This window comes from Pithys albifrons, chromosome 4, assembly GCF_047495875.1.
Source record: "Pithys albifrons albifrons isolate INPA30051 chromosome 4, PitAlb_v1, whole genome shotgun sequence".
NCBI classification, from domain to species: domain Eukaryota; kingdom Metazoa; phylum Chordata; class Aves; order Passeriformes; family Thamnophilidae; genus Pithys; species Pithys albifrons.
In genome coordinates, this window is record NC_092461.1 from 31720984 (window position 1) to 31745752 (window position 24769).

The 24769-nt window shown below is 41.1% G+C and overlaps 1 protein-coding gene across 1 annotated transcript in view; it reads left to right on the forward strand.

Moving 5' to 3' along the window:
- KCNK9 (potassium two pore domain channel subfamily K member 9) overlaps nucleotides 1–18420 on the forward strand; it is an 86001-nt gene extending 67581 nt beyond the window's left edge. Inside the window, exon 2 of the mRNA XM_071553030.1 lies at nucleotides 17579–18420. Coding sequence (XP_071409131.1) covers nucleotides 17579–18420 — 842 coding nt within the window. The remainder of the gene's footprint in view (nucleotides 1–17578) is intronic.
- The last annotated feature ends 6349 nt before the right edge of the window (nucleotides 18421–24769 follow it).

Below are 24769 nucleotides of genomic sequence, written 5' to 3' on the forward strand. Positions count from 1 at the left end.
GGTAGGTGGAGAAACAGAGTTGTGCTGAACAGGATTCACATGTAAACCTTGTGTGGGCTGTTAAAAGTTGAACCTGGTTCCCAGAGGATGTGTTATCACTGATTTGCATGCCTAGGACACTTGGCCTGGGCAGACTCCAGAGGACTACAGATCTTACCCTAAAGCTGGTGTCTCTTATCACCATTCCTCTAAAGAAGAACCACATTAGGATCCTTGGTTTCTTCACTATGATACTGATTTTTAGCTTTGACATGGCATAGGTGTTTAAAAGAGCTGAACAACTGTTTAACCTTTCCAACCACATCACAGGTTGGGGGGGAGGAAAAAAGGTATGGGTTGAAACTGGTTTATTTTATATAGCTTTCTTCCAAAATCATGTGAAATGCAATGATTTGGGGGACCTCTGTAGTGGCAAAGTAGGGCATTCTCAGCAAATCTGTTTGATTTTGCTCCTTTTGGACCATATCACTGAGGTGGCAGGCAGGGGGGTGATTGCCCCAGCAGGATGGAGCTTGTGTACACCAGTTTCAGAGCATTGCCCCACATTAATCAAAAGCTGATTTGAAGAAGAGGTAAAGCTTGAGTTGGCACCGATATGCACACAAGTGCATATCTGCATGCTGTAAATCTGTGTGTGAGCAAGGCTTCATTAAACTCAGATACTCACCAGTTAAGGTAACGCATCCGCTTATATGCACAGAGGCTCTGGAACTGGATTTTTAGGCAATTTAAATCAAAGTAGCTCCTCAGGGTGTTCTGCTGACTTATACGACCCAAAGATCCAGCCCAGGGGTGAGGAAAAAGCTCTGATTCTGATGTGTGTATGTGTTTATTTAATCAGGAAAGACTGTAAGCAGTGTGTGTGCTCCAGAGCCCCACTGAGTGTGGCACGAGTAACCTCCTGACTAAACCCAAAATCTGAAGATCTGGTAGTAACTTTGCTATTGTTACATATCCTTTCCCACAGCTTGGCTGGGGAGGGAAGGAGACAAAGTGTCTGAGAGGTTTTATTTTGCTTATATTACCTCTGAAGCATTATATGTTGTATTTGAATGCTTGATCTAACCAAGGAGTAGTTGTTTCACTTCCTAATGTAGTAACTTCCTGATGTCTGTCTCCTCTTAGCTTTCCTCTAGCTTGACTGCACAAATTCCACTTAATTGTGTTCTTGTGGAAAATAAAGGCCAGTAGCTTTGCCAAGAAGGGCTAATTTTATAATGCCCCATGCCAGAATTAATCTTGATGGCACAGATAGGTGGTATTAATCGTGATGATTTATAGGTGGTGATTATCCTAGGAAAGCTGTTTCATAGGGTGGTTACAGGCTACAAAGTTCCCTTAAATACTGGGCACTGCCTATGGAGGCACTTGTTTGCCACAGAAGAGAATGAAGAATTGGCAGATGGAATGAAAGAAAGTGGGCGAGGGAGAGGAGGAAAATAGAACAAAAAAAAAGGCAATAACAGCAAATGAAAACAAGTAGGGTGAAGGCACGAGTGTGGCATGGGAATGATGTACAGATGGAGCAGGCAAAAAGAGGAATGGATATGGGCAACAAAAAGGCAGAGGGTGTGGAAACGAAATAGAAAGGAACTAATGGGAGAATCAGGCTGTTGAGTACAGAAGTCTGTCTGAGATTCAGTTTAGTCAAAGAGAGGTTTTTTGTTGTTTTGAAGGACATTTTCAGCTTCTCTGTCTTTAGACCATGTACCACCTACCTGACTGGTAAGAAAAGCAACTTGGTCACACAGTAGATGTACTGATGCTTGGTGGAGTCTTCTCCTTAGGGTAGGTTCTTTGAAGCTGAGAACTGGTCCACTGCAGAGATAAGTGAAACATTGCCAGATTTATGGTGATGCTTCTGCTACACAGTCAGGAAGTCCAAAGTCTTCAGGACTCAGGAACAGCTTCAGTCTTAGTGTGAGCACTTGAAGCTGCTGACAACAGCTCTATCAAACTGTTTACGGTTTTTAAAGGCAGATGAGAACCATCAGCGAATGAGGAACCAAGTCTGGAAGTGAAATGGTTTCTTCCAAGATGGATAAGCAACTAAGAAAGCAAATATAGAATAACTATTGATCTATATTTCGTTTATGTAGCAAGGTCTTGGTAGCCGTGGGCTACAGGCTTGGCTTCTGGGAGAAAATACTGGAAGCTGTCCCCATGTTGGACAGAGTCAGCTCCAGCCAGTTCCAAGGACCCACCAAGGCCAAAGCTGAGCCCATCAGCAACACTGGTGATGTCTCTCTGATATATTTAATAAAGGGTGAAAAAGGGTAAAAAAATAGTCTTCTATGAGAGACAAGGAACAATATGCGAGACTAACAACTCAGCAGGCGCCCAGGTCCATGGAGAAGGAGGGGCAGGAGATAGTCCAGGCACCAGAGGAGCAATTCCCCTTCAGCCTGTGGTGCAGCCCATGGTGAGGCAGCTGTGCCCCTGCAGCCCATGGAGGTCCACGGAGGAGCAAAGATCCACCTGCAGCCCTTGGAGGACCCCATGCCAGTGCAGCTAATCCACCCTGAAGACTTTGGAGGACCCCATGCTGGAACAGAAGGATTTGCCCTGAAGGAAACTGCAGCCCTTGGCAAGAACACACAGGAGCAGAATCCTGTCAAGAAGAGGAGCTTATGGAGAGAAGCCCATGCTGGAGCAGGTTTGCTGACAGGACCTGTGGCCCATGGAAGATGCACATGGGAGAAGTCTGTTCCTGAAGGACTGCACCCCATGGAAAGGATCCACACCATAGCAGTACTTGAAGAACTGCAGCCTGTGGGAAGGACCCATGTTGGAGCAGTTTTGTAAGGACTGTATCCCATGGGAGGGACCCCATGCAAGGGGAACAGAGGGAACAGTATATTGAAGAAGGAAGTGTTATGGACTGAGCACAACCCCCAGGGAGGGGAGGAGGAGAGAGAAAGTTGAGAATGAAGGATTGAAGTTGAGAATGGAATAAGGGAGAAGTGGGGAGAAGGGTTTTTGGTTTTGCCTTTATTTCTCACTGTCCCAGTCTGATAGTAATTGGCAATAAATTAATTTCCTCTTTGCCAAACTAAGCATGTTTTGCCCATGCTGGTAGCTGTTGAGCAATCAACTTCTCCTCATCTCAAGCAACAGACTTTTCAATCCTATTTTTTTCCCCTGTGCTGTTGATGGAGAGGAAGTGAGAGAGTAACTTCATGGCCAGCCAAGGTCAACCTGCCACATGATTATATAAATATTGATTTCAAGAAATGTGCAGTTCAGGAAACTTGACTTCCACAAATCTGTGCTAATATCCTTACTGAGAGTCCAAAATTGAGCATGTGTTTGCAACTTTGATCCCACACTGAGAAGTGTGAGATGATAAATAAACCCCACTATAAACATGGGACATGCATGGGAGAAGTCGTGAAATGAAGGGTCATTATGTTTTATAGGCAGGAACTCCAGTGGACCCTCAATGGTGCAGTTCCTTATTTATATAGCCTTCAAAGCTTGCAAGTGAGGCTGAAATAGAGACTTAAATCATGACAGGAACAGTTCTGGAGGATGTTAGCCATGGTTCTGTTCAAAGGACTTTTAAATAGGACAAGGGGGAATGGCTTTAAACTGAGAGTAGATTTTGGCTAGATATTAGAAATAAATTATTCAGTTTGAGGGTGGGAAGGCACTGGAACAGAAGTTGTGGTTACCCCATCCCTGAAAGTGTTGAAGGCCAGGTTTGATGGGGCTCTGAGGAACCTGGTCTGGTGGAACATGCCCTGGCCATGGCAGGGGATTGGAATGAGATGATTGTTAAGGTCCCTTCCAAACCAAACCATTTTGTGATTTCATGAAATAACCCTCCTAGTGGGTTTTCTCCCTTGTTGAATAGTCTAATAACTTGTCTTATTACAAGGCCCTGTTTTGCAGGAGTGGTGGATATTAAAGTCTTAATCTGATCTATATTCTTCCTAACTAGGCCCTCTTTCACTCTGCTATCCATGTTTGGAAAGTGTACATAGTTATTCCCTGTGTCAGAGCAGAATTATGAATAATCAGAGAGCATCTCATGTGTCATTTATATATCCCCCACCACTGCAGTGTCTTGGATCACAATAGAGGTTCAGAGGTATAAAAACTATGCAAATGATAGTTATGACTGTTCAGAAATGTCAAACGAAGTATTTTTTCAGTCTGATTTATTGAGCTGCCTTGTATGGAGGAGTTCAGTAATGAAATAAAATGAAAAACACCAGTTATAATATTTAAATAGTCACTGTTTTCCATCCAGAAATAAAGATAATGGTGAGGGGCTTGAAGAAGTTTTGCTAAGTGACTTCCCATTCCTTCCCATTCAGTTTGACTATTTCTGTTGACTGGGAATAGAAAACTGAAGTGATGGATGGCTCTGATTATGCCTAGTCAGGTGCATTAAATGGTGTCTCAGTCTACTGCCTCCCACTATCTTGATGCTTAGTGTGCTTATAAGGGCTGATGGGGACAAGGTAGATGTCTGTAAACAGTAAAGAAGTAAAAGGGGAGGTGAAAGAATTCAGACTGGTCTCAGCAGAAGGATTTGTTGGACCCTGGAAATGTGTTGAGGAGGTTAAACCGATCCACTTTTAGAATAACTAATTGGAATATGTCTGTCAGCTTCAAGACCCAGTAGAGCACATGAACCCCATCCTGCTTTTCATGGGTCACTTGGTGGAGAGATGCTTGCAGTATATGGAAAGTTTCTTTTTAGCATCCATCTGTTTAATGCTAGCATGGAGCTTATCTCAAATGGTTGTCTCTGGTTAAATCGTGAACTCATGTGTGATTTACAGCACACCAAGAAAAACTATTTTCATCGGTGTGAGACAAAATAAGATCTCATGGATTTTTAGCTACAAACCAAGGACAGGTAGGTTTGAGATGCAGTACTTCATTTCAGGTTTTGTGTCAGTGCTGTACACAAGATCTGTCTAAAATGGTATGAAATAAAATTCAAAGTCTGTACAAATGCAGCACTGAATTTCTGTGGTTCTATATCTAAATTTGGGTTGTTGATGTATAACAAAATTGAATTCAAGCTGGAAGGGTGCAAAATGCTATGGAAGTGACACTGTCTAATGCAACAGACCAGCAGAGCCTGGTTTATTCCTCCCAGGGAAAAAAAACCCAAGGCAGGCTGGTGAGATACATCTCATCTTTATTAGGCCATGGGAGTAGGGAAGATAAACTTGGAGGATTGCTATTTGATCTTCAGGATTTTTATGAAAAGACTTAGACCATGAACAAGTTTGGATTGAAAATAGGAAGACTTCTAGCTGTAGGGGCAGTGAGTTTAGGGCCAGCCTTAGAGCCTTATTAGTGGAGACAGAAGCCGTAACTGGGGTGTATCACCATGTTTTTAGGAAGGAGATTTTCAGTGCATGTTAACTGAAGTTCCAGGTTTCATATCTCTTAGGCTCAAGTTCCTAAAACACGAGTTTCCTTGGACAGTTTCTGATGTCTGGAATATCATCCCATGAGAAATGTCTCTGCTCCTGTCTTGTTGGGGTTAAGTACCAGAGTCTCTATGCTCCTCATGTGTGCTTGCTTCTGGGAGATCAGAGTTGATATCAGAAAAAGGATGAGTTGGCTTCATTTGAAAGTGCCAGCCCAGTGAGTTAGACTGGTCTAGTTCCAGAGGTGTAATTACCCTGATACTGCAATTCCAGCAAATCTTCCCCTAGACAACTCTGAACAACATTGCAAAACTTTGACCTTCATGTTTTAGCTCAGCTCTTCTGATTTCAAAGTGCAAGGACAAACGTGCCTCAAAGCCAGTACTGGCTCAACAGAACACTGAACAGGATGGTACTGTCGGGCAATACATTTCCATTAACTTCCTTGGTTTCAACTTCAAAAAATGCTTTCTCAATCAGAATTGAACTTCTTCCTTCACAGAAGTTTTGATTGAATGATCAGTTTTTCAAAGACAACTGACAGAACACATTTAAAATTTACAGAAGAAATTGAGAAATCTCTTTTTGCTTGTATTTTCAAGCATAAGGATTTTTTGGGGAATAAAAGCAAGAGAAATAAACTCAACCCAAAGCACTAGAGCATTATTGTTTTCTTTATTTTTAATGGACTACATGTACCCCATTTAATGAAATCTATCTGTAAATCCAGTTGAATCTCTGCTCACTCTATATGTGATGTAATGGGGGAATTTGTAGCAGACTCCACTTGCTGTGGATGTTAGATCACTTAAGTCAGGTTTCAATTAATAAAGCTGCTTCAAAATTAGAGTGCCTGCAGGGAAAATAGCCTTGGCCAAAACTGCAGCCATCCAGATTCAGAAGACATGTTTGGGAATGTTTTCTTCAGAGCAGGGTAAAATAAATGCTGTAACCGACATAAAGAAGTCTATGATTGCAAAGATCTAGAAGCATGAAAACTTGTGTCCATCTGCTGATTCCTTATCATGGTCATTAAGGGACAGAGAATGTTAAGCTAAGAGGGATTCTTGGTTCTTCCACACTTTGCTGTTGACCTGCCAAGACAGACACTACCCTGGAAGAAGCAGTTTTGTTTCTGTGTAAATTTGTCTAGATCAGGGCTTTATCTATTTTACTGGAAGTCGTGCCTTGTAACTGATTTCCTGGCATGTTTTTCTATCAGGGACCAAACCTAAACACAGTGGGAATAGCCAACTCTTCTTTAGCTGCGCTTCTGGATGGGGAAAGTCCTAATTTCTCAATAGTGTCACCCCGTGTCTCTAGCTGGATGTGCTATGTTTACCTGATTGTCTCCCAGCATTTGATGTCACATGCATTTATGAACATTGCCCTGCGAACTGCTCAGGGTAGTGACATCACAGGTTCAGAGGACGTGGTTGCTACGTCATGAATGATTTCAGTCACTCTGCTCTGTGCTGGCCTTCGGTAACAATTGTTTAACAGGGTGTTTGTTGAGATCCAGCTTCTCAAGCCCTGGCAGTGTCAGACTGAGAACTGAGAGCAGAATCCTGTTAACCCTGTGAAGACTCAGAGCTGTTACTGTGAAAAGAACTAACCCTTTGAACAGATTGAAATCACGAATTTCTCATGCCCCTTTTTTGTCATCACAGCATAAAAGACACCCATTAATTTTCAGCCTTTTGGCGAGATCTGAGCCCCTGCGCTTCTTCCTGATATATTTTGCCCTGATCCCTCAGAGGGCTGTTTGGATCATCCTGCCAGCTCTGCAGGTGGTGAGTCCTTCATCTTGCCCCCTCATGGAGAGGTCTCAGTTCATTGCTAATAAACTGTGAGCAATAAAAATCAGTTATAGAAAACTATTGAAATTGCCCTAGAAGACCATTTATAGAGTGGATTAAGGAAAAACAATGCTCTTTGCAATCACATGCATTAAGTGAGAAAGAGCTTTTGTGCTGTAAAGAAATTACAGTATCAGAAAAATGTTGGTGTACAATGAAGACATAATGTTGTAGTGATGGCCAGTGTGACCGACAAAGGCAAAAAGGATAATATTTTCCAGTCCAGGGAATTGATAACCCTGCTATCACAGTCCTGCAGCTATAAGTACAGTGTACAGCTTCAGCAAAGATACTGAAAGTTTCTGAAGAGCAAGACTAATCTCAGATAAGTGCAATAAAAGTGATCACATAAGGAGCTGTTTCTGCAGAGACAAAATCTGAAACTAGGTATATATTGTAAATCACCTATTGTCTTCCTGGATACAGGACTCTGCCCCAAAGAGCTCTGTTTACAGCTAATGTTGACCAAGGGATGAAACTGTAAATGCAAGAAGTGTAAAGGAGTGAGTAATGATGGAGGGAAATGGGGTATGTTGGATTAAGAGCTATAGAAGAACACTGTGGTAAAAGGCAGCATAGAAAAATACAGACTGTGTATCAAAAAAGAACTTCCTAATAGCTGGATCTGCTAGACAGAGGAGTCATTTCCTAAGGGAGAGAGCAGAAACCCTGTTATTTCAATCATTTAAACCAAACTGGACAAAGCCCTGGAGAATATATTGTAAGCAACAATCATATGCTGTCCCCTGGGAGTGGATAACATGACCTGATAAAGTCTTTTTCTAGTGGTTGCTACGATTTTCTTCAGATTGAGAACTTGTTCTGGGCATGATTTGTCTTGGGACTAGATGTCATGTGATGTCACTAGATGTCAGGTCACAGAACCAAGCAGAGAGGAGGAAAGGAGTGCAGGGCCAGTCAAAAACAGTCAAAAACAGAGCACATGGGAAAATATTGGCTGAGAAGTCAACTGCTGCCCAGATGAAAATCCAGCACAGAGCTGTTAATGGTTTTGGGAGGATTCAGGAAATGGTACACCAACAACATATCCCAAATCATTGCAGTTTTCAGTGTTTGTCTCCTCTCAGAGCTGGAGAGGAATCTCTCCCCTCTTTTCAGCCTCTTTTTCAGAAGCAGAGGAAGTCACATCAATGAGCAGAGATAAGGTTTTATCTGGACAAAATTATCTGGCAAGTGTTGGCATCCTTGATTTCTTGGGTGGTGGTACACCAGGTGGAAATTACCTGAGATGCTGTCATGTTACTCAAAACAATTGCCACTGATTGCAGACATCTCCTATCTAAGCAAATAAAGTAGAGGCTAAGTTCAGCAAGAGGAGTTTTGGGACAATCAGGTCTTCTGTGTCATACAGACGAGATGAAAGACTGTGATTTTGTGTGGCCTTTTGAAGATTTTCACTTTCCCTAATTTATCTTTTTAGTAAAACCTTTTATAATGTAAATTGTAAACTGGAAAAAAAAAAGGAAGTGTTCATATGCAAAAGAAAAAAGATAAAAACACAGGCAAACACAGAAGTCTCAAATGTTTTGGTTTTTTTGTTTTGGTTTGGTTTGGTTTGGTTTTTTTTGAAAGCAAGGTTTTTCAAATTCTGTCTTTTGTTAGAAACAAGTCATTCCTTGAGCAGCAGCAGTAGTCAAGCCTGGTTTCCTGTGAGCTCCAAAACATCCCCTGGTTCTTTTTACCCTGATTGGCCTCTTCATACTTGCAGGCAGATAGGTATTCCATCACAGGCTGTTTTATAAGGAGATGGAGACATCTTATTCCTTCAGTTCTCCCTCAAGCCTCTTGCAGGACCTCCAGCTCCTGTTTCTTTCCTGTAACTGTCCAGAGAAAGAGCTGATCACATTGCAACTGAGTCTGCACTATCTGCCTTTTTATGTGCACTAGGCCTTTTTATGTGTATTCACAGATTGGCCAGATGGCAGGCCCAGCAGAACAGATCACTATCAAGTTCACATTACAGCTTCTTCTAAGTGGTAGAAATTGGTGAGCATCTTCAAAACTATTGTGGAGGAAAGACAGATGGGCAGAGATGTAGACATAGATGGCTCATCCTTATCAAGAAATGAGAAGAAACCCCAGAACTAATTAGAAAAAGGGAATTTTTTTATGTCTTGGTTTAAACTTCTATTCCTTAATGCTGCAACTCAGCGGGTATCTGAAAGGGCCAAATGTTGTAACCACACCTATGTTTTGTGTTATGCAGAAGCAATAGGTCTCTTAAAATGGAAGAGCTGTGTCATGTTGAGGTCTAAGTTCAGGAGGAATACAAGATGTTTTCCAGAGGAAACAAAGAAGCCCCCAGGTCTCTTCACCTTGGGGAGTGTGGAAACTGCCTGGTCACAAGCCTCTGACAGGTGTGCGACTGAATAAGCAGCACTTCCAGTTACTGAATGGATTTGTCTCTTTACCTCCCCAGGCAGGCATCCAACAGGGAAGAGGAGAGGCCATCCCCTATACATGCTAGCAGGGGAGTACAGGCAGGGAAGGAGTAGGAAAGCCCAGTCTAAGCAGTCTGAGAACCTCTGAAACAGAGCTCTCCAACGTGTCCCATGAAGGTGACCTTAGTGAGAGTTTCAGTGGAACTGGGACACATTACTTGCCTTGATCCTCTGAGAATCCAAAGTAAGTCTCCTCAAGAGGCCAACTTCTTGCAGGGAATATCCAACTGTATTGTATGTGATCCCCAGCTGAAACCATCCAAACCCGAAGTCCTAAGTCTTACTCTGAATCACAAATTAGCATGGCCATGTTTCATTAAATGGCTGCCATTGGATCCCTATAATTTAAGGTAGTGTGAGAAACATTGTCTTACCAGGCTACACCCCCAAAACAACTACACAAAAAGGTGGCACACTGGAGAGCCTCAGTTCTTGCTCCATCAAGGCTGTAAGAATTCAGAGCTGTTATCCAAGCACTCTTGGTACTTTTCCTGTGGTTGAATCTCCCAACAGGACATAGTTTAGCTACATCTGCTAATGGTCAGGGCTGGGAATTTAAGCCATCAGGCAGTTTGGGTGATACACAGCAATCACCATGTTGATGTTTACTTGGTGTGACTGGAAGAGAAGCTACGGGAAAAAAAATTTCTCTGAGTAATGCTCCAGAGTGAGAGGTTCAGGCTCCATAAAAAAGCAGATAATGTGTGGTGGCTGCAGACAAGACTGGTAGAGGGAGTGAGGAAACATGGCAGAGGGATGAGTGGCACAGAAACTGGTATTGTGCTGACTCAGCAGTAGCTATCAGTCTTACCAGTTTTAGGTGAGGCCTTCAGGTCAGCTGCTGGACTGTGATGCACTGGATTTGCTGACAGGCAGTAGATTTAGCATAGCTGGTGAGCTTAAAGAAACAACTGTGGCAGGGGTAAGTTCTGAGGCCAAGGCACTTTCTGTCCCAACTCACAGTCTGCATGGATTAGTGCTGGCCTCCATTTGCAAGACCGACTTTGGCTGCATCTGATTCTGCTGCTCAGGGGATCACAGACAGAAGCCACTTCTTCTCCTCATTTTCTTGCTGCACACCACCTGTGCCTGTGTGTATACCTGGCTTTCCCATAAGAGCTGCTTTTGGAGCTGTTTTACCTGAACATCTTGAAAGTTTGGTTTCAAGATCAACAAGAAAATATCTGTCCTTGTGGTAGGGAGAATAAATTGAGGTAAGCCTCCTCCATTCCTGCTGCCCAGAATAGGAGATCTTCTTTGGGTCTTGATGCTAAGCAAAGTACTGAGTGCAATTTTCAAGGTGACAAGACCTTGTTTTTGCAGACAGAACATAGAAGCAGTCATAATAGTCTGGGGATGAACAAAAATGAGAGGCTGAGCTGACCTTGTTGAGGGATTTAGGATTTGAGGTTGCACCTGGGGATGGCACGTCCTTTTTTCCTCTCCCATGTGTCTTCTCAAGAAGGGATGACATTATCCTGTATTGCTGTGTATTCCTGTAAGGAGCCATGTGCCATGATTTTTCCTGACATTATGGACTGTCTACTGAGCATGGAAGGGGAGAATGTCTTTGAGGATGAAAGGGGATGTGCAAAATGAAGAGAAAGCATTCAGCTGACGTGTTGCAGTAAAATCAACTGACAAGGGAATTAAAGAAAAAGAAGGTCCTGGAGATGTTTGAGGAGAAAGGCAGCAAGATTTGGGGAGAGGCCAGACATGTGGGAGACAGGAGGGAGCAGTCAGCAGTGGTTGTGTGCCAGGAGGCGGGTGTAGTTACACAGCAGCTTTCATCCAGGTGAGAGTGGCATTCATGATGCACTCTTGATTTCCTTACAGGAGAAAGCCTTTCTCCTGCTAAATGAGTTACTAGAACTTAGTTAGATGAAGTATTTCTCTGATATCTACTGAAACCTCTTTCATCTGCACCACAAAGGCCATGTTGCTTCTTCTCCCTGAAAGCACAAACAGCAAATCCAGCAGAGAGACAGCCTGATCTTTGTGGCGGTTTCTCTGACGTAGATGAACCTCTGAAGTGAGGTGTGTGACATCAGGAAGTTGTTTTCATCTGAATTAGGCTTGCCCATCCAAATAACAGGTGCCATTATCCTCTCTTCATTATCTCCCAGCCAGGACTGCTGCCAGCTTGAGTAAGAAGGGTTTGAGTCACAGGGATCGAGAAGTTAATTTCTTTCCGGAGACTGTTGTCAGACACGACCCAGACTACATGTCCATCATGGGGATGAATGATGGGTAGATGAATGAGGGGAGAAGCCTCCTCCTCAGAGAAGTAAAGCATCCCTCATGAATAAAGCAGAGCACTGGTTTGAAGATCAAGACATCTAAGACCTGTTGTACATTGAATGTGAATGAGGCTTGGCTGCTCTGTAACTACACATTGGCCTGAGTGCAGCCTACAACTAACTTACCACTGCCACATTTAAGTTTTACTTTTTAACACTGATTCTGTATTTGGTCTGGTACCTATGTACATTTAGAAACAAACCTCTCTCAATCCCTGACAGAGCCAAGTATAGAAAAAACACTCAAAAAACCCACTCTGGCTCCACCTATGATTCTAAGTAGAGCAGGATCTGTGTTTTGTAAGGCATAGGCCAACAGAGATGTCATGGAGAATGCCAGTGACAGCTAAACACATGTACTGTTCCACCATGGTGCTTGGTTGCAGTGGTTCCCTTGTCAACCTCCATAGGTGGATGAGCCATGGACTTTGCCTGGGACAGTGCTGGTTATTGCAAGGTGAAGCCAGAATAGGAATTGTGCTGATGATTTAAGAGTAGCCATCACGGGTTGGAATTCATCCTCAGAATCATAGAATCATTAAGGCTGGTAAAGACATTTAAGATTATGAAATCCAGCTGTCAACTCACCACCACCCCTGTGTTCACAATTACACCATGTCCTCAAGTACCACATCCACTCTCTTTTTTTTTTTCTTTTTTTTTTCTTTTTCTTTTTAACATTCTGCCACTTTCCTGGGCAATCTGTTCAATCTGTTCAATGCTTTATATCCCTTTCCATGAAAAAAAATTTCCTAATGCCTAACTAAACCTCCTGTGACAAACTTGAGGCCAGTTTAGTTTGCTAAACTAGAATACTGCCTTGTAGAGCTGGAGATGGTTACAATGTAGACACAACACGCTGAACGTATTCAGATTTTTTCCCATAATGTTTTATTTTTGTTATGGATTTACCTCTTCTGGGAAGTCTACATCATTGCAATAGCATGGTAATTTTTATTAAGACCCTTTTGCCCCAGTAGCAAAGTGCTATTCCAGAGAATAACAAGGCAGATGTTACAGGCCTGTCTGTACCTGCAGCTGAGAGTGGTGCAAAGATCACTGATGTAGTTCTAAGCAAGCTGGTCTGCCCACATGAGGCTACAGAGTGCCAGGGATACTTGCTTAGGGCCTGAATACAATACAGCATTTTTGTTGATAAAATGTCTATAAAATCATGAGCAACACAAAGAAGGGGAATTGGAAACGATTGTTCTTGGTCTCTTCCATAGAGGAGGAGATACCATTACCATCGCTTGATAGTGATGAAACAAATAAAGAAGCAAAGGCAATTTTTTTGAAGAACTCAGTGTTAATCTATGAACTTTTCTTGCCACAGTATGTTGTAGGTACAGTAAATTTGTACACATTGAAGGGATGATACCCAAGCTCATGGAAGAGAAATCCATTGTGTGTTACTAAAACCAGCAAAACCACGTCTGGCTTAGGAAATCCCTGAGCCTCAAATAATGAAGCGGGGTATATGAATTCCTGGAAGAAGTCACATATAATTATACTATTCTTATGCTTTTCCTCAGCCATCTGCCTGCAGTCATAAATGTTGAATTCAGGGTAGCTGTGCACTGTGTTCCTCTGCACGTTCTTGTTGTGGTTGGTACCCCAGCACAATGTTCCTTTAAAAGTAAGAGAAAGCTATTAGGGTTGTTGTCCTTCTGAATGGACCTCACGAGGTTGTAATGAGGAATTTCACTCTCTGTCTCATCTGAAAGGCACCATGGCAAAATAAGCTTTGAAGAAGGCTTAGTGGGTTTTCCTCAGACTTCCATGGCTACACTCTGGCAAACCAGTAAATAGTATTCCTTTTTTTCTTCTAGAATTACATGTAGATGCACATAGCCTTTGTGAGTTTTCCATCAGAGAATGGACAAGGCCTGGAAAAATCCAAGGCAGGGAAAACCCCAGTAGAAGTGGTGTCAGCCCTTACGGTCTAATTATTTTCCTCCCTTGCTTACACCTTCCTGCAGGTCTGTTTGATGTCTGTATCCCAGCTGTTCTGTGACTGGGAGGAGAGGGTTTTTGTGGTGTGTTAGTGCTCTGCTGTCCAGAGCTGGAGCCACACTCTGAGGCATGACATTTCTTCATGCCAAGCTATTTCTCTCGGTGCCAAACTAGATGAGCTCTGTCTTAAAAGCCTAAGCAGCTGGGAGGGGTTATAAAGAAGAGAGTACTAATGACATTGCCTACAGTCAAGGTGAAAGTTATTTAGACTTTCCTTGATCATTCAAATTATATCTCATCAAATATCAGACAAACCTGCCTCCTATGATCAGTTGCTGTACTGTGGGACCTCAGCAAAGTCCTTACTGTACTAGAGTAGTACAGGCAGTATTTAACTAGGTGTGGTGAAATGAAAAAGCTCCAACTATACCTTTTTCAGTGTTATCTCAGCTCCATGGCTTGTTAGGGGATGCATTTCCTATACCTAACTCTAAGGTCTTCTGTTTGATCTTTCTTCTTCACCACAGAGGAGAAAGAAACCCCAATGTCATGTTTAATCTTTCTATTTCTCTTTAAACCTTGTGTTACTTATGGATGACACAGAGTCATCTCTTTATGCTCTGCTAAAGGGCAGGGGCATTTATGTAGAGGAAATTAGAATGAATTTTGGTACCTGGAATCTGCTACCAAGACAGTTGTTTCTGCTTCTGCCTTGATGCAAGTAAAACCTTTCCCAGTATTAATGGTCCCTTGTGCCACTCTTCCTCTGACAATTATCAGTCTTCCCATTTTTCCCAGGGATGGTTTCTAATGCTAAGAAGACTATGGTTTGTCCTAGATTTAAAATGTACTGAATTTTGGAGAACTTGCACTACTTTAGTGTGTATTCCATGTGTTACTCTGTATGTTGCTGGATAGAATCTGTAATGCTTACGTAATGGAAAGTTATCTTTCTTTGCAGTATTTTGAAACCCTTCATTTCAGAGTGTTGAAGGCAATGACTAAGGTGTCTATTCCTTAAAACTGTGTTGTATGGGAGCAATATATGATTGATCCTCTATACATGAATTTATTTGTAAAGTCTTATTCCAGCTTCATGAATAAAGTCCTTTCTTTACCCCAGATTCATGGTGAAAATACAGTAAAAAAGACATTTATCTGATACTGTGAAAAGTGAGTATGACTTGGGCAGAATAGAAATCAGAATTTCTGGATATTCCATCTACCTGTGTGAATTGAAGGGAAATTAAAGCCTGCTGGTGTCTGTGCTTCCCCCTCTGTAAAACAGGGATATGGATATATTCCTATCTTATGTGATACATAATTACAAAGTCTGTGACAAATCTTAGAAATTCAATTCTGAGATAGTGTATAAGCACATAGTATTAATGTTTTATAATATCCCTAAACTGTCTCTAGGGATATCTTTAATGAGAGGGATATAGTGATATCAAAAGAAATCCTTTTTCACCCCAATCATTTTTTTAGAACCCAAAGTGAAAGTTGTTTCCACCAACTGCTATCTCTGCAACCATCTGGAAAATCACATTTTCTGAAGCTTTCCTTCTCTTTATCATCTGTAACTAAAGCTATAAAATGGGAAGATGTTCCTGGTTTAATTAACACCCCTGTAGTTCAGAAGGTAATCTTAGTAATGAGCAGCAATTATGGCCTTTATTGAGATACAGTCAGGTATAACTTACCCATCATCAATCTATTGAAGACACTTCCCTTTCCAGGTAATTTGGAGACTGCTTTTCATGATGAGCAGACTCCCTGGCTCAGTACAACACGTGAATCTCTTCCTTTTGTAACCTGAAAAAGAACCTCCTATTTTGAGCTATGTGCTTCTTTTGTAAACTTGTTTTTACATCCCATCCATCTGCCCACAACTAGCAATGGAGCTATAGAAATACCTTCTGCTTTTTGGAGGGGATTCTTGCCTGGTTTTCTTGTTTTATTTTCCTTGCCCACTGTTGCTTTACATTTTGAAGGTTACCTGGTGTTCATATTTTAGTTCTAGTTAAAAGTGCAAACTCTGTGGTGCGTCTACATCCTGAGGGGCATACAAAGTTCTAGTTCATGCACTAAAAAGTGATGTGGTAGAGCAACTAAAGGTCCAGAGAAGGACATTGATATGTTCAAGGGAAAGTAACTTCTGCTATATGAGTTAAAACAGCTGTGGCTTCAGTTCAGACAGGAAAAAACTGAGAACAGATATAAAATGAGTTTAGTTAAGCTGCAAAGGTGGTAGATAAGGTAGATATAGGACTTCAGTACTGAAGCTAAGGGGCATTAGCTGAAACAAGGAGATGTGCTTGATATTATAAACTATATTTTTTACATAGCAGATAGTGAACTTCTGGAGTTTGTTGCCATAGGAGGTTGGGGAGGTGTGCAGTGTCACTATTTCAAAAAAGGATTAGACAAATTCAGAGCAGCAGGTATATTATATTAGATATATTAATCTTGAACTGAGTTCTGTCCCAAGATTTCTATTGTAATGATTGAAGAGAAATAGTTGTCTCCTGAGAATAACCCACAGACCTGGTTTAGACACTTCTGTGTACATGAGAGGAGTTGCCTTTGTGAACTATATATTTCTACTGACTGACTTTAAAGGGACTCTAGGTAGTGGTATCCATATGGTCGATGCACACCATGGCCAAGGGAGGTCCCAGCCATCCCATTTGGGAGACTTTAGTACTGTCACTTAAATTCCCAGCTTCAAGAAATGTGGATGTTTTTTAAAGCAGTGTAATGTGAAAAAGTGAAACTGTAGTTTCAAAACAGCCCACGCTATGGTTGTTTAAGAATAAAGATGTAGCCATGATTTTACCATCAGTAAACTATGCTGTGAAACGTGGTACACCCTCATATTAGTTTAACAAGTACATTCCTGGATGAGTTTAACATCCTGACAAAATTGCCTTTGCAATACTAACTGTCAAAGCTGCAAAACTATGGAACAAGCTGATAAGTTGTTTACTCTTCAGCAAAGAAAGATAGAAAAAACTTCAAATACCTAAATTCCTATGTTTTTCCAGCAATGACTTTCATAAGGTGCCTGGAAGAAAGGTTTGTTCAGTATGGAAGAGTTTGAAAAGAAATTTCTTTGGTTCCTGGTTTATGGATGTTGCTAACTCCATGCTGTCAACAGACACATAATTTGGTTGCCATCACTGTACTCTGGTTTTGGGACAGGGCAACACCAACTACTCTCAAAAACACTGTGAAAAAGTCCATCTATTTCCAAACTTTTCACTATTGCATGTGATACAGGATGGACATGAACCTTCTTCAGTGGATTAATGTGATATAATCTTGTTTAGGAGACTGAACATTGTTTGAGATAGTATGGATTGCCCCTTCTTTCCTCTTTCCCACTCTTGTGTGAACAACAACTTTGTTGTTTTGTGTCTTATTTACTTCAGACACAGGATGTGGGTGAGGGTATATCAGAAGATCGTGTGACTGCAGTGTTCCTGTAGCTTTGGATCTGGCTGTGGCATCGGTCACTATGTGATTCACATGGCTTGCATGAAGGGGAACTGTGGCCATCCCCTACCTTGCTGACTGTGCTTTGTTTTCCTCCCCCCTCCCAGGTTACGGGCATGCTGCCCCAGGGACGGACGCGGGGAAGGCCTTTTGCATGTTCTACGCAGTCCTGGGGATTCCACTGACACTGGTCATGTTCCAGAGCCTGGGCGAGCGCATGAACACCTTCGTCAAGTACCTCTTGAAACGCATCAAAAAGTGCTGTGGGATGAGGAGCACCGAGGTCTCCATGGAAAACATGGTCACTGTGGGTTTCTTCTCCTGCATGGGGACACTCTGCATTGGAGCAGCAGCCTTTTCCCAGTATGAGGAATGGAGCTTTTTCCATGCTTACTATTACTGCTTTATAACATTGACTACGATAGGGTTTGGAGACTATGTGGCCCTGCAGACCAAAGGGGCCCTTCAAAAGAAGCCTCTCTATGTGGCTTTTAGCTTTATGTACATTCTAGTGGGGTTGACAGTTATTGGGGCATTTCTAAATCTGGTTGTTCTCAGGTTCTTAACCATGAACAGCGAGGACGAGAGGCGGGATGCCGAGGAACGGGCGTCCCTGGCAGGGAACCGCAACAGCATGATTATCCATATCCAAGAGGACTCCCAGCATGGTCGGCCACGGTACAAGGCCGAAGTAACAGACCTTCAGTCAGTTTGTTCCTGCATGTGTTACAGGTCCCACGAGTACACCAGCCGGGTGGTGTCCCACCAAAATTCTTTCAGCTCAAAGCTGAATCCCCAGTACTTTCACTCCATCTCTTATAAGATAGAGGAGATCTCGCCAAGCACATTAAAAAACAGCCTTTTCCCATCTCCTGTCAGCTCTATCTCACCTGGGTTGCACAGCTTTACAGATAACCACAGGCTGATGAAACGGCGAAAGTCCATTTAAAGGGATTTGTCTTCTTTTGCTTTCCTTGTTTTCCCCAGTTCGTCTCCGTTGTTTCGGGTTTTTTGTTCCTTGAGTGAGACGGAGCGAGGCCAAAGGGAGTAGAGCAAGCCAGTCCTCCTCTGAGACTCAGCTCTCGAGCATGAAGCATGGATTATTACTGTTCCAGCAAAGTATGCCTTACATTACCCCCTCGGTGGAAGTCAGAGGATTCAAGGTGACGTGAAGTGGGTACCAAATCCAAAGTTGCACACACAGCTGGAAGCCTTCATGTGCCACTGGCACTCCTGACCTAACTTTCTTCCTCATGAGCAGGTTGCAGCGTGCATGTGTGCTTGTGTGTCAGGTGTGTGTGCGTGTGTGTGCGTGTGCAATTCCACAACTAGTGCCATGTGAAAAAAAAATTAAAGCATCAGGTATTATTTTTTTTTGCCCTTGAAGCAATTGTGTTACAGCCTGCTTTTTAGATTGCTTCCAAAAGGAATGGGGAGGGTGGGAGGGGAGCCAATTTGTTTTATTTTTTGCCAAGACAAGCATGCGCCATAAGCAGTCAATATACCAGGTGTATCATGATAAATTTTGCAATGCTAGATTTTAGATTGTATTAACATTAAAAAAGGCAGGAAAAGATGGATCATTTTTAGCTTGCCAGTTCAAAAAAAAAAAAAAAAAGCATGCACTTTGTAAAACTGGTATGCATAATAAAACACAAGAAAAACTAGCAATGGAATTAATAATCAAAAGCAAATAATCCTATTGATTTAACTATATTTAATTTTATAATTTTCAACTCTTCCAACAATTTCCAAGTGGAACTTTTAAGATACATTGGGAAAATTGTTGGAACAAAAGAGTGTATTTTGTTATTTTTATTTTATTTCTAATTATTATTATTATTATTATTATTATTATTATTATTATTATTATTATTATTATTATTATTATTATTATTATTATTATTATTTTGTGCAGCAATTACCTGCATGAACAGGAATTATATTTTTTGGAATGCTTGGTTAAGAAGGGTATAAATAGGAGGATGTATATTTTTTCTTATATAATAGTGACAGGGCATTCCTTGTTTTAAATAAAAAATAAAGTTGATTGTCTCTAAATGCTTTTGATTTGTAAATAATGGAAAGCCTTTGTTGGTCTCAGGAAGAGTTCAAGGGACAGTATCTTGTGTTTGGCTCACTGGGAACTTGTGAGATTAGATGTGATATTGCTTTTTCTGCGAGGCAAAGGCAAAATGCATTTACCAAAAAATAGCTTTACTACAGTGTTTGGAGGGTAACAGTGGGAGTTGTACTGGAGGATGTTGAGACCATGTTGTAGAGTTGTTCCTTGGACATTGTCCATCTCTCAGTTGTTCATCTGGACCAAACAAACTTTACAGAACTGAATTAGAGGCCTAATCCAGCTCCTGTTTAAGACGATAGGAATTTGCAATGATTACCTGGGATTTAGTGCTTTTTGAGATTTATCTTTGATTTTACAAGGGTTGGGCTGGGAGTTTTATAAACCTGCTCCTTTGTCTCTGATTTAATTCTGTCTTTTAAATTGCTTTCTGTGTTAATTTGCCAAACAAAACCCATCTCTTTTTGGCACTAATCACCTCCTGCTGATTCTACCATTTTGTGCTCTCAGTGTAAAAGCAATAATCCTTTTTTTTTACCCTTAAAACTAGATGGTGTGTGCACAGCTCTGAGCTCTGTGTGCTGATGGATGTTGATACCCTTTTTCAAAGAGGTATCTATAAAGAGCATTAATAGGGAGAAATAAGGAATGTAATTCCTCCTGTGTTCTCCTCTCCTTGGCTTTAAATTATGAACTATCAAATATGTTCATATTCTCCATGTCTGCCTTTCAATAAGTAAATGAAAACAAGTTATCCATGACTTTGACTCCCCTACACAGCTTCCTTTGGGCTTAGAAACTGCTGTGGCATGAATTCATCCATTAGGATTAGTGAAGAAATAACATAGGATTCTTAATGAGGATGGATGAGGATGGATTTTTTCAGAGTAACATGTGGAACATGCTGGGTGCAATAATGCTGTGCTGCCAGTGCCAAGTCCTAAGGCAAACGCGGATGGCAGAAGGATTGAAGCAAACATACCTAAAAAAGCAGTTTCAGGATGTGTTAAACCACCTCAGTGTTGGCCATCTAGAAGCTGGTTCCTCTGAGAGTAGCCCATAGGGTAATCTCCAAATTCACTTGCTTCATCTTTGCTTGTGTCATCCCAGAAATGCAAATAAATCTCTTTTGCTGATAAGGAGATAAGAAAAAGTATGCCTGAAATTTACACATCTATATCATGTGTGGAGTGGAATTCTGACTGCCTGGACAAGGAGAATTTTAGGACTTTTAGCAAAAACTTGAAACAGAAAAAGCCAATTTCTTCTTATGCAGCATTGGTTAACATTTTTACTCTTTTCCTTTAATAAGAAATCAGTATTTCTGTTGCATATCAAAGTAGACTTTAAATGTCCTGTAAATCATGTTGAACTGGAGAAGTTCAATACACCGTTTGGTTTGTTACTAAATCTTCCCTCTGGAACCCAAACTGAAGAGTAGATTTTAATACACGGGGTATTTAACCCAGGGAGAAACTTACCTCAACATGTCATGGGTTATCTGTCACTTAGAGTCTTTGCATTAAAACTCAATGGCTTCACAATTGCTCTGCTTTAGCTTAGTTGAAGTTTATAGAAGTAGTTAAAGACATCTACGTATGTTGATATGAAGGACCCAGACTAGATGCCCATAGCCGTACTTTTAAATCTAAAAGCTATAATGAGTGTGTATGTGGGAAAGTGTTTTGCTTGAATGTGTCTACATTCCTTGAGATTTTCAAATATGTTTTTTTTTTATTTTTATCTTCTGACTGGAGAGCCCACAGTTCTGTCCAATCTGTGGCTTTGTTACTCATGAGATTTTGAAGTGGCAAGAAAACTCTCTTTTACAAGGAAACTCTTGCAGGACTTAGCTTTGTGAGCAGCCAGAGACACAAGAACTAAGCAGACACCATATTATAGATGTCAGTACAGCAGGCAAAATACGTCTTTCTCTTTAGTCATTTTTGTGGTTCTTGACTGATGTGGAATAATGACTTGGGCTGTCTGGAACAGTATCATGAAAAGGAAGCTTTGGTCCCAGGTTAATCCCACCTTTTCAGTTAGATATGGAAAGTCAGTCAGTGAAAAGTGAGCTGACTTCTGTGAATTCCATCTCTGACTTCACATTGCCCTATACAAATACCAGTTTTCTTCCCACAACAGTGCTTTTCACCGAATATTTTCTCTGGTAGATTATTAGTTTTATTCCACTTAAGGTATTATTTCTTTCAGAACAACTTCTCTTGCTCGCTACTCGCTGTTTTGAAATTCAGCTAGAAGCAGGTAGTAGTGTTACTGCTTATGACTAGACATCCTAATGTGTGCTATCACTTTGTGATGCACTCTCATTCCCCAGAGTCTCATTTCCCCTACCCTTCCCTATTATTAAGCATTAGAAATAATAATAATAAATCAGATTAGTCTATTTATGTCACACTAATGTGCTCTTCATCAAAACAACACAAATTTAGCTCCCTGCTGTCGACTTTGATTATATAACAACCCTATTATCCTATCATATTTCATATTATCATCAAAGGAAAAAATGAGTTTGATCATTGAAGCACCAAAATAGCTTTGACTGAGATTGCTGTGATATGAGAAAGAAAGAGGAAACTTTACAAAACAATGTAGACACAAATCTCCACTTGGTCTTCATTACTGTGTAAGGGACATCCTTGATGATCTAACTGGCCCTGCTTTGCCAGAATTTTGTAAATGTACCTGCTTTACAGTGATGGCTGTAATGGGACAGCTCTAGAAGGTGTGTTTGAATGTTACTTCAAGGTCCAAAATAGCTTCTTGGTAATGAATGGCGAAGATGTACAATGACCTTCAGCAATAGCCTTCTGTTTGAACTCCTCTGTAACAGCTCATTAGGACAAAATAGACATATTAAAAAAAAAAAAAGAGGGAAGTAACCAGGGCAGTAATCAAGATTATTGTGAATCAGACGTAAGCAAGGCAATTCCTTGTTTTCTCTGACAGATTTGAAAGTTTTTGTTATGGAAAAAAATCCCTTGATTTGTTGCTAAAAGCTTTAAAAAAAGAGCATTCAGTGGAACCAAGATGGAGAATGAAAATGTTCCAGAACTATTTGGTGTGTACAGACCAGAGGGCAGGGGCTTGGGTGGAAGTAGCTGTCAGCTGAAGTTTATGTCCTCATTTAGCTCTAGATAATATTCCTGTTAATATTAGGATCTAATTAAGATAGTCATTGAAAATCTTAATGAGGAAGCCAGATGAGAGAGATGTGTTGGAGTGTGTCCATTACAGTCATATTATGGACTTTTTCATGCATAGTTCAGCAAGACACTATTACTGCCTGGAATATTGCACAGATTACAATGAGAATCACTCCACCACTGCTTCCATCACCCAGACATACATAACACTCACTGAAAAAAAGAAATATTGCCTTTCTGACCAGCCTGCCTGTCAACTAATTTTGATATAAAACTTTATTTTGAGAACTTCAGCAAGATAAAGCATAGGAAAAGAATTAACCATCATAAGGATACAAAATTGAAATAAATGGAATAATGACATTGGGCACAGAGAAACTGGTTACAGATGGAAGGTGCCCTGGGAATCTTACAGTAGTTAATCTGAGTTCAGAAGCTGAATTAAACCCATGAAAACTGATGGAGCCCTTTGCCAAAACATCGTTTGCAGCTATTTAAGATGGACATAATCAATATGGCAAAGGAAGGTATGCCCAGAAAAAAAGTAGTAGGAAGGCAAAAAGAAAATTGGGGGAAAAAAGAAATTGTTCTCAATAGCAGGAGTAGTTTTTTATTTCCAGTGGAAACCACTGTGAGGTGCTGCTGAAGAACTGTTATGCTTTCATCTGTATAGAATTAGTCTGGGAAATTATTTGTTCTTTGCTCAGTTGAGGCCAACACCACAGTGTTCCACTGACTGCTGCTGATAAGGAGATTCATGGACTTCCTGATTCTCCAGTCAGGTTTTTTCTGCTATCTCCACTGAAACCAAAATTTTATTCAACCAACTCCTCCTGAGCAGTGCTCATCTCTGGGATATATTGTGTCAATGATTCTATTTCCTCTTCCTGGTGCTCCCAAGTGCAAGAACTCAGCAGGACATAAGCAAACTCTTTCCTTATCTAAAGCCTTCCTCTGAAGCCAACTGATTTGGGTGTGATGCAATGAGTCCTGATTTGTGCCCTTTTACTGAAACTTGAATGTAAGCCTCTTTCTATTTACTATTAGATACTGTATCAGTGTCTCCAACTCCTGTTCAGCATGAACAGTGTTTCCTAAACCTAAGGGAAAGCAATAAGACCTAACAACAACAGTCAACCTGTGTAATTTATGCAGCTGTATTTTGTGTTATGGAATCCAGTCATTCAAAGCTGCCTGCTAATTTTAGGCTGGAAATACTCTCCCTGGAGCCTTCAGCCTTCATTTGTCTCTCCTTCTGTGAATATTGCATTTAATAAATATCCCAAAGCCCTCCTTTACCTTGCTTTCTGACACTGGAAGGAATGCTGCCATACATTAACACCCACAACAGATTGGGAGAAAGGGGGTGGAGGGGGAAAGATAAATGCTTCAGTTTTATTGGTAATAAATATTCACAGTTCCAAGCTGCATTGTCTTTTACTTCACTTTGAGAAATGTAGAGCAAACAACAGGATGATAACATTTATCATAGCTGGTGAATTCACAAGTGGAGCTGGCAAATATAATAATTGAAACTATGCTCTATACTGCATCTTCCTCATGCATGAGTTCTGATACCACTAGCCTGGCTTTGATTCATTCTTTATCTGGTCTGTGGAACAGCTTGCAGTAATTGCTGTATCCAGAGCACTATACTTGAGGCTAGAAGAGAGATCCATTTCACAGACAGCCACCCTCTGGCTTTCTCCATAACCCCACCCCCCCTTTCCTACCCAGACATTAACTCATTAGCTTGCCATTTCATGGACGTATGTTCAGACCCAAGATCACCACATTCTGTACTCTCCCCTCTCATCTATTAGCGAAAAGCATTATGCTACAGAACTACACCCCGGGGAAGGAAATGTTCCACTCTAATTACTAATGACAAAAGAAATCTACAGATTGATTAAAAGCAATACGTAGGGAATTAAACAGGAAATGCAACATGCAGAAACCTGGAAAGGTGAGATCCACTTCTTCCCTGGTTAGGATGCAATGCTTCAGCCTGAGGAGAACTTTGGAGTGTTTGGGAGAAGACCATAGAG